Raw genomic sequence first — 13,640 nt, 5'->3', positions numbered from 1 at the left:
TCTTGTTGTATAGTTCTTTCACTAAGAACCTCACTCTCTTTAGCATCCTCAGACGCTTCTATCTCAATCACTTGAGATTCTATAGAATCACCACTATTTCCAGCCTTCTCCGGCCTGCTAAAATGTAGCACTGAAGTCTCATCAAAGATAACCTCACTGCTGACCAGGAACTTGTGGTTCTCAAGACACCACAATCCGTATCCCTTTCCTCCCTTTGCATAGCCTAAGAATATAGCTTTCTTAGCTTTAGAATCAAGATTACTATCCTTCATATGGTAGTAAGCACTAGGTCCAAACATGCACAAAGTACCATAATCAGTTGGTTTCCCTGCCCACACCTCATAAGGTGTCTTGCAGTCTATTGTCGAAACTGGTGATCTATTATACAAGTAACACACCATGGCCACTGCATCTGCCCAGAACTCTTTGCCAAGATTGGCATTGGAAAGAAAACACCTAATTTTCTCAAGCAACGTGCGATTGATTCTCTCTGCTAACCCATTCTGCTGTGGCGTGCCCCTCACTGTCCAGTGTCTGGCAATTCTCTGTTGCACACAAAACTCTTGGAAAGGCCTATAGGTATACTCAGTACCATTGTCAGACTGTAGTGTCTTCACCTTCCTATTTGTGAGATTCTCAACCCTTGCCTTCCACTTCTTAAATGTCTCGAAAACTTCATCTTTGGACTTCAAGATATATACCCACACATAGCGTGTATAATCATCGATGAAAGAGATATAATACCGGTTACCTCCCTTAAAAGCCACTCTAGAAGGTCCCCAAACATCCGTATGCACATAATCTAGGATGTCTCTTGTCTTGTGCTTGCTTGTACCGAACTTGACTCTGCACTGCTTGCCATAGACACAATGCTCGCAAAATTCCATACTTGGTTTCTCCAAGTCTTTCAAGAGCCTCTCGCACACAACTCGCATACAATCCCTTTTGCTCTCATATGCCCAAGGCGCATATGCCACAATTTTGTGCACTCAGAATCATCACTACATGTACCCACTGCTACATCACCTATTACTGTACTACCCAACAAAGTATACAAGTTTCCAAGTCTTTGACCTTTCATAATGACTAAAGAGCCACTAAGGATCTTTAGGACTCCACCATTTCCCACAAAATTGTGGCCTTTGGAATCCAAGGTACCAAGAGAAATAAGGTTCTTCTTTAGCTCAAGAACATGCCTCACATCGGTTAAAGTCCTCACTACACCATCATACATCTTGACCCGTATAGTTCTAATTCCTACCGTCTTACAAGCAACATCATTACCTATCAAAATGGAACCTCCACTCAAGTTCTCATAGGTAGCAAACCACTACCTATTTGGACATATGTGGTAGGAACACCCGGAATCAAGAATCTACGTATCGGTTATGTAGTCGTCTTGTATAGACACCGAAAGACTTACATCATCCCCATCGAAGCCGGAAGCAAGACTTGCTTCACTAACATCCTCATTCTCAAACTTACTACTCATCTTGTTACTCTTTTTCGGGCTAGGGCAATCACATAGATAATGCCCCTTTTCCTTATAATTGTAGCACCATACATGTTTTAAAGGCTTCTTCGAACTACCCTTCCACTTGCTTGTGGAAGTCATCTCATTCGACATCACCCTCGCCATCTTTTCTTTTGCTTCTTTATCAAACTTTTCTACTTTAAATCTAGTATTTGACATCTTGGGAACTTTTTTCCAAGTCACACACAATAACCCAAAAAATATCTCACTCAGAAATTTTATCGAACACCTTATTTACACAAATTTCGAGCACTATGGTTCTTTACCAAAACTCAAAATCCTAAGTCGTATATCTCGCTCTGATACCAATTGTTGTGAATATAACACTGCGAAAACAACGTTACGCACAACAAATAGATCGATCCTTCTTACTAGACAAGATTTCAATACCCTCCAACTACTATCCCAACGCTTCTCATTAACAATTTAACAAGCATATAAAGTAAAGATAAAAATGCAAAAGAGAACCAACCACAAGACAAGGATATATCGTGGTTCAGCAATTTGCTTACGTCCACGCTGGCGAGTTCCAAGCTTTACTAGATGCCCAGAGTAACAGATTACAAGAGCTCTCAATTCACTCACAAAGAATAAACACTCAACTCACTAAGAATTTCTCTTTTACAATCTCTCTCTTTCTTTCTTTTTGGTTAGATTAGGTTTCTACAGAAAAAATCTATATTTATACTATTTCAGAAAACTTTTGAAAAAGGGCAAAATCGTGCTGAAATAAAGTGGAGCGCGGGTCGCACCCTTGACCAGACCAAAGTTGAAAGTTGGTGGTCGTCGTCTTTAAATCATTGGAGGTCACCAAAGCATGAGCTGGTCGTTTTAAATCTTGCCCATGCATAAATAGAAGCTGGTCGCTTGCCCATATCACATAGAATGGTGATGAGAAAACATCGTTTTTCTCTACAGGTTTCTACCTCAAGGTACCTGTTTGATTGATAGGTAGAAAATCTATTCCACAAGAAGTCAGTTCTTGAAATTTTCTTTATTAGGACTGTTGCCTGTTAGTTGGGGATTTTTCTCCACTTTTAGCTGTTTTTTCAGTACATCTATGCACTGCTGATGGACTTGGTGCTGATGACAATAGCATCTGATTGCGGAGTTTATGAGCTATAACAAGGACCTTGTAAAGGGTTGTCTTTCATTAAGGATTTGTGTTTTTTTTTTTTTAATCAATTGCACTCTTTGGATGGTAGAGAACATAGTAAAAGCTTCTCTGAAAATGGATTACCACTTACTCATCTCAACATACAAATCAGAAATCTGATAGTGCTAGTAGTTTCTTTTTCTATAAATTCACCTCGATCTCCATATTCTTTTTACTTTCTAGAGTCGAAATGGTCAGAATCAACTCAATCAAAGTATCATTGTATCAGCCGCAGAGATTTTAGCTGACCAAAGAAACAGTGGCAAATATTAAAGCCCAAATGTTGGTACAGGCCCACGCTGCAACATTAAATGGAAAATCAAATCAGTCTGATACTCTGATGGCACATAGCAAACTCGTACCTCAAAATTGCTTGGCTGTTGGCCTGCTTTGAATTTTCAAGATACGGGGCTACCAAAGTATTACTACAGAAAAATGTTGAGTCATTTTTGAGTTTAATTAGTTCAGGTAAGTTCCAAGTACAGCCTGGATGAGGATATTTTACTCAATTACTACTTCAATATTTTCTTCCACTCTTTTGAATACACTATACAATATATACACGGATTTCTATCCTGGTCTCAGCAACTCTATAGTAGAATAAGCAGCTGTTCAGGGTCCAGCAGTCCAAAAGGCCCCAACTCAGGCCACACTAGTTTTAGTATTTTGGATTTTATTTATTATTATTTTATTTATAATAATTAAAAACTTATATAATAATATTTGAAAATAATATTAATTTCTCCTGCAAATGTGAGTGTAATCAAATGGCAGAAGGCTGCTTTTCCAAGTTTGCTTAGGCCCCAAATGGCTTGAGCCGCCCTGACGGTCTTTTATTTATACAAAAGTAGAATGTTCAACTTAAAATCAGGGAGAGAGTGACATGTGCCACAAACAACCCGTACGTTTTCCACATACTTACTCATTATTCGAAACATAACGGCCAACTACCAATCAAATTACTTTTCCAAGTTTGTCCGACACTTTACAGTCTTTCGTGCACAAAACCTTGAAGTCAAGAGAGTAAAAACATGTCCCTGTCTCTTTCTTGTTCTCTGAACTTGCAACTTTGAGTCTCTCTCATACTAGATTCTGAGTTCTGACTAAGAAATGGCTGATCTTGAACAACCCCTCCAAACCCAAAAACATGTAGAAGAAGTAGCAATATCAGATGCCCATCTTAAACAAACACTCAAAAGACTAGAAACCTTTCTATATATCATGGGTTTTCACCAAACATCTATACTTAGTATATCTCTATCTTGGTTTGCATTTATAGTAGTGGGTATATTACTTCCAGTTGTTGTGATTGAGTTCACTACTTGTTCTGTATGTGTTAAGTATAGGATCAGCTCATTTGAGTTGGAGATTCTTGTTTCTCAAGCTTGTCTTGCTGCTGTTTCTTTGCTTTGTATCTCACATAATTTGAGAAAACATGGTTTGAGGAAGTTTTTGTTTGTTGATCGGGAACATGGACATATCACCAAGTTTAATAACAAGTATGTTGAAAAGATCCAGGTGAGTGGTAACTATTTCTTAGTTTTCGATTCACTGTCTTTGTTTATTGTTGAATTGTTATTATTTTAAATATTGAAATTTATTTCTTTGGTAAAATTGGATAAATATAGACATTTTTGGTGTTGTGAAAAGAGAGGGAGGTTTTTTACCAAGTCATTTTACTTTTGGATTCACTTTATTATTCCACCTCCTAGTCCAAGAACAGTGCCATTTTCCCCTAGCCAAACATTTTCAGAGTACCTTGTAAAGTTGCCTTTCTTATTCGGTGCGCTTCTTTAGATCGTATTCTCAACTTAAATAAGCTTAGGAAAAGACATAAAAACACTTTTTTTATCAATTTATGCCCCTTGTGTTTGAGCAATTTTGAGGCTGTGACATACCCTCGTTTGGTGTCCTTTTTCTTGGGGTATTGAGAGCATTGTACCTTCTTTGTTTTTTTTCGTGGTTCAATGGGTTTCGCAGGTTCGGCGAAGGAGCTACTTCCCAGAAGCTCAATGGATATAGGGGGAGTTTGGTTTGGAAAGGCACTTCGAAGGTGAGGTGAAAACTATGGAGGAGGTCTTCACGTCTATCAAAGGCCTTTTATCTTTTGGTCTAAGAGCAAGTCCAATAGGGAGTGCCAAATTTAGCTGGTTAGTAGGGTGCCAACTCAGCAATTTGGCACTTTTAACAAGCCAGCTAAATTTAACATGTGAAATTGTTCCAATGGGCATTTTTTAGCTGGTTTAGGTAGGTTAACGGACGGCAGAAATTGTGCCATGTTAAGTTGTGAACGGATGGCAGAAATTGTGCCATCTTTTGAAGGCAGACGCGATAAATCAAACTTCCCTCTCATTTTCTTTCTAATCAAACACTTCAAATTCTCCCCAACACTCCAATTCTCATTCAAACCCATTCAAATCAAATGAGTAACAAAGGGAAGAGATTGTTTGGTAAAAAATCATTAAATAGATTGATTGAAGAGTCATCGTTAAGGCAAGGTAATGAAGAAGAGTACAAACCACACAAGCTTCAAAACCCTCCACTGCTTCCATTTCCCGACGCAATCAATTCACTCACGGTCCTACATTGGCAATAAACCCAGAAAGTCACATCTCTGCTTGTCTTAGCGCTAAAAATGTAAGATTTGGACCGTATAATTTGATTTTTTTGGTAGAATATTCGTATCTGATGGAAACAAGAAATGTAGTTGGTGGAATGGATGGATGTGATTGAAATAAGAAATGGAGTTGGTGGAATGAATGGAAGAGATTGAAGAAAGAAATAGAGTTGGTGGAATGAATGGTGTTGGCTTTGATGGTATAATGCATGAGTAAAAGGTGTAGGTTTGATAGTACAAGGAAAGAGTGAGTGGAAAAAAATGATTTGGTTGAGTTGTATAGGGAAGGGAAGGAAAGGGCGTAGAGGATTCTGGCTCCTAGAGACACGACAGATATTCTACCTTCCTTCCAATGAATAAAACAACCGACAAACGGCATGGTTTCTTTCATCTGTTTACAGCATAAGTATAGACGACAGAAATGTGTTGTCTATTTCCCTGAACTTTATTTTTGGAGCTACTAGACGAGACCACAAATTTAGCTGCGTATATCACAACAACCAAATTTAAACCCCATCTAGCAGCCCCATTGGAAACATGTTTTTGTGTTTGGGGTGCTATATGGCATTTACCAACCCATATAGCACCCCCATTGGACTTGCTCTAAGGTGCGTGAGGAAACGAGGGATATACCTTTCGAGCATTTCATGTATAGATAGGATTCTTTTATGTTTTGACTTTTGATCAGGTTTTTGATTCATAGTGTTTATTTTTTTCTTGGATGGGAAAGCGAGGTTGTTACTTGTTAGAGAGGTCACATACCCCTTTTGATTTATTTAAATTATAAAGCTTGTTACATTCTGAGATATTTCATCCCTATTACATCCTCGTAAACATTTTTTTTTTTTTTTTTTTTTGTCAAATCCTCTGAAAAGGAACTAGCTAGGAGTAATCTCTATGATATAACAGAAACTACATAAGATGTTAAAAGATCTGCAAGCTTGTTAGCTTCCCTGTAAATGTGTTGTATAGAGAACAACTCCGTGTGCTATCATACTCTTGACTATTTCCATCTTGTGCTTTGCCTGCCAAGGAAACTCTTCTTTCTTATTGAATGTTGGTACAATAGAAAACATATTCGTTCTTTCAATAGTGCATGTGTTCCTACTCTCTTATTTGTTGATTGAAAAATGAGCATAAACCTAGTATACTACCAAACTGTGAGGATGACCAAAGAAGAAGAGAAGTGATGTGGACATCTAGTTGAGTCCAAGCCCATGGGTCGTGAGTCCACCAGTTTAGTTGCTGCTTTATTGTTATTAGTATAAATAAGCGCTTGTATTTAGGTTTAGGGGTAGTTGTGTTTGTGTTTATGAACTATTGAGTGATTATGAATAAATGTGAGACTTTTAGGGTTCTATAAAGTGTAGATTTTGATTAAGTGTTGCTTCCGCTGCTTCAATCTACATTATTTGGTATCAGAGCAAATTGCTTTTTGGGAGATTCATGCAGAAACACTGTTCACCCCCGGTTACTATTTACCGTGAATCCAATTTTATTCTTGCAAATCAAGATATGTCTACAACGTCAGAGATAAAAAAATTCATGGAGAACTCATGGATTCATATTAACCCCTAGAGTATGGGTTGCTCGATTAGAAGAGTGGAGAGAATCCTTGATGCAAAACACGTTTGATCGATTAGAAGAAGCGACTAGTCGACTTAGGGAGGCTATGGTGGAGCTTTTGCAGCCCAAAGCCCCCATCGTTGGTGGAGCTTCTATAGCCCAACATAAAACACCGATTGTTGTCGATGACAACAAAGAGAAGGAAGGAATTTATGAAGCTGTTGTGTCATGTCTTGATCATGATAACAAACGAAATCAGCAAGTTCATCACCTTCCTTTGCAACAAAGACGTCCTGCTGACCAGATCTATGAAGGTCTTGTTCCTCCAATTCAGCAAGCACAAAGTGGTGATTATATTGATCTTTTTCTAAACAATTTTGAGAAGGTTTTTGCTTCGCAACTACAAAGCACTTCAACGCATACTTCGTGACTTCCAGTATCCATTGTGATTCAAGAAAGGAGTACTAGCAGTATTGTAGTACCATATTATTCGTTTGAGCCGATATTTGGGCAAGATTCGAGGTCGAATTCCTCAGAATCACGGGAAGGTGACATATACAAGTTTGATGATGTTTGAAGAGTTTTTCATATTGGTGGGTTTTCATGTCAACAAGTTTGTGGTCAAGCTTCTTCAACGTGGAGAGTGTGATGTGGACATCTAGTCAAGTCCAAGCCCATGGGTCGTGAGCCCACTAGTTTAGTTGCTACTTTATTGTTATTAGTATAAATAAGGGCTTGTATTTAGGTTTGGGGGTAGTTGTGTTTGTGTTTATGAACTATTGAGTGATTATGAATAAAGGTGAGACTTTTAGGGTTCTATAAAGTGTAGATTTCGATTAAGTGTTGCTTCCGCCGTTTCAATCTACATTAAGAAGTGAGAAGTCAGAGAGGAAAAATACTTCGTAACTGCTGCCGTCTCATTTGTCGCAGTCTCACTACCCACTTCCCAAGTTGAAAACGGAGAAGAAAAGGTTAGGAGATGGGAGGAAGGGAGGGGTTGATACTAGGAAGAAGTGAGGCAGACATATATATGTCCTTCACCTAACATAAAGATTAATGTTGATAGGACATCTAGGGGAAACCTAGGGCTGGTTAAGGTGCTACATTCAGAGACCATAGCTTGTTGACATGCTCTAAGGGAATTAGAGTGGCAATAGCAGAATGCATGGTCATACTTGAGAGTGTGGTGATACCTAAAAGCAAGGGATGAAATTCAATGTGGATGGAATCGGACTCAAATGCATCTGTACAAGCCTTTAGATCAGGTAAGATTCCATGGGAGTCGTGTGCACGATGAGAAAACTGCAAGAACTCTTTACAACATTTCTTGCTGAGACATTGTTGGAGAGAAGTAAACTTTGCTACTGACATTGCAGCAGAGCATGGATCAAGATTGAGTAAAGATGTTTCAAGTTTTTATGAGATTTGCTTAGACTTTGGGTTGTTTGATCCATCTGTGTGATCTTAATTAGAAATCCAACACTCAATGTAACTTAATTTTCTTTTTAATAGATACAAGTAACTTACCTAGCAAAAAAAATAAAAAGGCGGGCATGTATGGAAATACTGGAGAAGGCGAGGTGCTGTGTTGGTGAACCCAAGGCAGATAGAAAGAGAATTGGACAGACATATTATTTGATGGCTCTAGCCCAAGAATTCACATCCTTCATGGACTAATCATGATAGTTCGTTGGCTATGTATTCTTATATGGACTAACCAATGTTTAATATCCTAAAGAGTTGCTTTGACTATATCCAAATGTCCAAATATGTTCTGTCGAGTGGACCAACAACCAATATATACTGATATTTTTTCCATAGAAATGAACAAGTATATTGACAGTGCAACCCCCGAAAAGGCATTCTTTAAAATGATCTAAGTTAGGTCTGGAAATGAGTGTTTGTATTTTACTTGTGCAATTCTAATACTTATTTATTTCTCAGGGGTTTTTCCACTTACTGTTATGGTTGGCATTACCGTGCTTCATTTTAAGAACAGGCCTTGAGGTCGTCCGCATTATATATTCACAGGACTCATGGTGGAAATCACTTGTTATTATGCTTGCTTTGGTTGTCTCCTGGACGTACTTAACCACAATATCTCTATCAGCCTGTGTTTTGTTCAACTTGGTATGCAATTTGCAAATCATCCACTTTGAGGATTATGGGATGCTTTTAGAAGGTAATTCTGATGTTATGGCACATGTAAAGGAGCACATGCGTCTAAGGCATCAATTATCTAAGATAAGTCACAGATTTCGTGCATATCTACTTCTGGAGTTCTTGGTTGTGACAGCTAGTCAAATAATGACACTCTTCCAGACCACAGGATATCGTGGATTCATCAATATCATTAATGGTGGAAATTTTGCAGTAAGTAAATTGCTGCACTTGACACTTTTTTTATGCTGAAAAACCATTGAATTTCATAGTATAACCGTAGTTGTAGCATAAAGCTATGCATTGCGGGATTTACCAGTTGGCAGGGAAAATCTCCTATGGAGAAATGAGCAACCCAACTGGAATTGCCATTTCTCCACTTTTCGCTATGCATCTATCCAAGGAGCAGATTCTTTGATATTGGACTGATCCAATATATTCAGTCAACTATTGAAGTACTAAAAAATTTTGTAGTTCCAATTGGGTTACTTATGACTCGGTTACTTATGCATATGCAGGTGACAGCTAGCTTAGTTGGTAACGTCTGTGACTACTTACCATAGACCTAGGATAAAAAACTGCCTATGTTTTCCCACTTGCCAACAAAAAGGATTTCTTTTTTGAAACGGTTAGCTGGGGTTGAGACAGACCCCACCTGCTTTATCAAACAGAGCAAGTTACAATCCCTTCTCTATTAGATTAAATATAAGAGGGAGGGCATGGCACTGTAACTTAAACTACAGGCTTCAAGCCTTACAATATCAAGCAAACACAAGGTGTCTAATCCCTTAGAAGCTCATACATCGTACTAAAGGATATTACAAAATTCAGAGTGCCCATAGCTTAGGCTTCCTCAACATCTTTTGGAATTTCTACTTTGCACCCCATTGCCTCCCATTTTGGACATCTTGACAAAATCTTGGTGCTTATAGCCCAAGTGGAGTTGCGCCTTATTCTAGATAGAATCTACAACACTCCCCAGATTCTAGATAGAATCTACAACACTCCCCAGATTCATAGGTCCATCCATAAGCATCATCCCAAACCTTCTGGATATGATCATCAATGTGACTAGTTTTTTTGTTTCTAGACTGGTCGATTGTCCGCTTGATCGTACTAATGGTAGGATCAACCTCTCCATGTGAGAGCTTTAGGGACTTCCATTTATGCTTGGCCACCTTTTTAGGCCTAGCCACAGACCCACAGTGGTCCATTCACCTTGAGCTTCATCCTTAGAAATGACTTCCAGGCTTTGGGGTAGATGGGACCATCTCTATTGAAGCATCACAGGGTAATCTGAGTCTTATATTAATACAATTTGAGTCTTCGCCAGTTTGCCTCCCCTGACAATTTTTTTTTTGATTGGCTCCCCTGACAATTTCATTACTCATAAGGGTGTCCTTCTCCATAACAGCATTGATGCTAGGTGATACGGATTAGTAACACCCTCATTCCTAGGACAGTTGTTTCTCCTTGTTCATTACTCATAAGGAATTACTTATACCTATTATTTGCCTTTTTACACATCTATGTTTGCAGGTCATCTCCATTGCTCAGGTTGTTGGCGTAGTTATTTGCTTGTATGCAGCTGCAAAATTTTCCCATAGAGCTCAAGGTATAGCATCGGTAGCAAGTAGATGGCATGCTTTAGTTACATGCAGTTCAACTGACACATCTCAAAGTAGAGTCTCAAACAGTGCGGAAAACATGGAGACTTCCATACCGGTAGGATCGCTGACTCCTAACTTCTCAGAAAGCGATATGGAGTCAATGGAAAACGTGATGTTCTCAACTAATACTCAAATGTCCTCATACCATAAGAGACAATCCCTTGGTAAGTGTACTAAACCAACTTTTGCATTGTATTATTGCTTATTCTAGTTTCTGTAACCTTGTGGGCTGAAAATTGAGAAGTCACCACTGAACCTAGAAAACTTAATCTGGTGATTTTCGAGAAACCGATGTTTAACTTTAAATACTTATTCCTATGATTATAGAGAAATGAACCTTTATATGTAGAAAATCGTATTTTCATGTTTGAGCATAACAATTTTTTGTCACGTTATTGACTATGCCATTTAGGTTGTGGGCATTGATTAAAGGCTAGAATCTTGGTTACCCTTAGAGGCTTAGACAAATTCTCTCTGTTTGTTATTATGTTTGCTTCTATAGAATTATTTTATTATTCCATGCTGACCAGTGACATTGATATGTCTCAAGTAAAACTTGGCATGTTGATAAATTGGCATGGCATGGTTGAGCTGCAATCAGATGTCGAGATCGTAATCAGTCCCCATTGAAATTTGTCTCACTTCCCTGCTTTTTCCTTCTTTTTTCTTTATAGCACAGTTTTACCAATAAATTGGTATTGATATCTATATATTGATATTAAGAACAAAGAGGAGCTTTGAGAATCGCTTCATAGCATCAATAGAACATCTAAGTTGTAATAGTCATTTCTTTTTAACTTTCACTGACCACGCATCATAAGGGCTGTAAGGCTTTCCTCATCAACCCATTTGGTTTCCCTATCGGCTGTAAACTTCCTCTTTGTTTCTCTTCATTTGGTGGCTGTGCAGTTTAAGCACTAATCGGGAGCAAGTCGCTCCAAGAGCTCATAGCGATTAATCGGATTAATCTCGGAATTAATTGCCTTAGTTAACCTATAATACATATGTCACATATAAGTGATATAACAACTTAAAACAAAATAAAGTCAAAAAACTACAAGCCTGAGTGGTGGAGTGCTAGCTGGCCTAAGAGTTTTCTTTGGTGGTTTTTCACTTTTTACAGTTTTGATTATTTTTCCTCGGTGAAGCGAAACGTTTTCAATATATAGATTCGTGGGTTTTTCTTTTTTGGGCTTTTTTGTGGACTTAAATTTTTTTTTTTAAAAAAAACAAAACCTGTAAACCTATTAATCGGCGCTTTTTTTTATACCGATTTTCCGATTAAGCGGAAGGAAGAAATAGCCCGTTTTATGGCACCTGCTCAGACCTCTAAATTTTTTCTTGATCGGATCGGTCGAGGGGCGCATAGCGCTTATGCGCCGATTAAGCGGCGATTAATAGTCACTTAAACTGCCCAGTTTGGTGGATGATTACCCCATTCTTTATACCTTGGATTGTATACCCTCTATTGTTAACATGGCTTCATGGGTATCCCATCTTCCAAGGGAGTCTCACAATTTCCTCAAACTGTAAAGGGTTGTACTCTGGTTGCATAGTAATCGTATAAAGCCGCCTTCCGGTCATAGATACTAGTATTTATTTGGTACAGCTCAAGAAGCACTATCATTTTAAGGAGGATTGTCTTTGTGATATTAATCCCAAGAGTATAAGGTGCTGGCATGTTGCTGCATAACCCAATCATCCATTTACACTCGATATCAAAAATGATCCTACATATACTTCTGGTTTGCATTACACGAAAATAACTTTTCTGATGGGAATATGGGATGGTTGGTGAAACGGTTGGGAGTTAAGTTTCTGTTGTGGATGTGGTTGAACCTAATACTAGAAGACATTTGTTTGTTGGGATGAGAATTAATTCTTGTTTGTTTGCAATCATGATTTGTATTTAGAGTGGGGAGAATCCTCCCACCCAACCATCACAACCCAAGGAAAGCAAGAAAGAAAGAAAAAAGAAAAATATCAAACCCCACAAGAAAAAGGGAAGATCCTACTGATTTCGATCATTATCTACTGAATTCGATCATTATCTCCAAAGAATATAACAGAGGAGAAATCTCTTTCTTTCTTTACTAATACATGTACTTTAGTATTTCCAATTTTTTTTTTCTCTTTACTTCTTTCTTTTTGTTTGTGTTTTGTGTTTTGTGTGTGTGGTTTTTATGCTTTTTTTTTGTCATTGTCATCTTTAGATTTCTACCTCAGTGCTGCTTTAGTTTGTATGTGGGCATGTGCTCGGAAGTTGATTTTTATTAATTTTTACCTTTGCAGTGATGTATTTGCAGTCTAATCTTGGGGGTGTAACTGTTTTTGGATGGACAATCGACCGGATATTGGTTAACACGATATTCTTCGTTGAGATGTCCCTAGCACTTTTTGTCCTTGGGAAAACCATAGTTTTCACGACCGAGTGAAAATTAGTAGAAGGACCAGCTTGACATTTATAGGCGTAAAGCTGGCCAAAAAATTTCCATCTCTAACAAGGCAAGTACTATTCAATTGTGATATTCACCAAGAAAAGTACTCTTGATTCGCACTTTTATGTTGTCACTGGTAAATATATTTGTAATGTGTAATTTGAGCTACAATTTGCTACTAACATTATCTTATGTAAACTGGTGTTGTAACATTATCTGATGTAAACAGCTTTTAGACCTTTAGGATTCTAGTTAGCCAAGTCATCATGATATATTTAAACTACAGTTCCGTAGTTCACCTGTTGCGTAATTTATATGGCATGATTGTATCACGCTCGACTAATTTTGAAGACTAGCTCACTAGCACGACGTATTGACAATTTGAGTTTCATTTTAGAAGCAATTTAGGATTCTATTCTGTCACTTAAAAAATGTTCTATATGTTCCTTTATCAGCAAAAAGTTTGAGGGTGTATGCAGGAGTAGCGAAAATTACATTG

The 13,640-nt window shown here is 38.0% G+C and overlaps 1 protein-coding gene across 1 annotated transcript; it reads left to right on the top strand.

Annotated features, from left to right (window-relative positions):
• Positions 1–3,614: 3,614 nt before the first annotated feature.
• On the top strand, positions 3,615–13,434 carry LOC147505043 (zinc finger CONSTANS-like protein (DUF3537)). Its single transcript, XM_086557654.1, has 4 exons — positions 3,615–4,208; positions 8,818–9,246; positions 10,573–10,867; positions 12,996–13,434. Exons 1-4 carry the CDS (start codon positions 3,801–3,803, stop codon positions 13,136–13,138), a joined length of 1,275 nt encoding a protein of 424 aa, XP_086413780.1. The 5' UTR covers positions 3,615–3,800; the 3' UTR covers positions 13,139–13,434.
• Positions 13,435–13,640: the final 206 nt, after the last annotated feature.

The sequence above is a fragment of the Coptis chinensis genome, chromosome 4 (assembly GCF_015680905.1).
Source record: "Coptis chinensis isolate HL-2020 chromosome 4, ASM1568090v1, whole genome shotgun sequence".
NCBI lineage: Eukaryota > Viridiplantae > Streptophyta > Magnoliopsida > Ranunculales > Ranunculaceae > Coptis > Coptis chinensis.
The sequence above is the reverse complement of the archived record's forward strand: the minus strand, read 5'-3'. Positions and strand labels throughout refer to the sequence as shown.

Coding starts and splice junctions, on each gene's coding strand:
- LOC147505043 (XM_086557654.1), top strand. CDS start 3,801: ATGGCTGATCTTGAACAACCCCTCCAAACCCAAAAACATGTAGAAGAA. Junction 9,247..10,572: donor TTAATGGTGGAAATTTTGCA/GTAAGTAAATTG, acceptor CTATGTTTGCAG/GTCATCTCCATTGCTCAGGT. Junction 10,868..12,995: donor CCATAAGAGACAATCCCTTG/GTAAGTGTACTA, acceptor TTACCTTTGCAG/TGATGTATTTGCAGTCTAAT.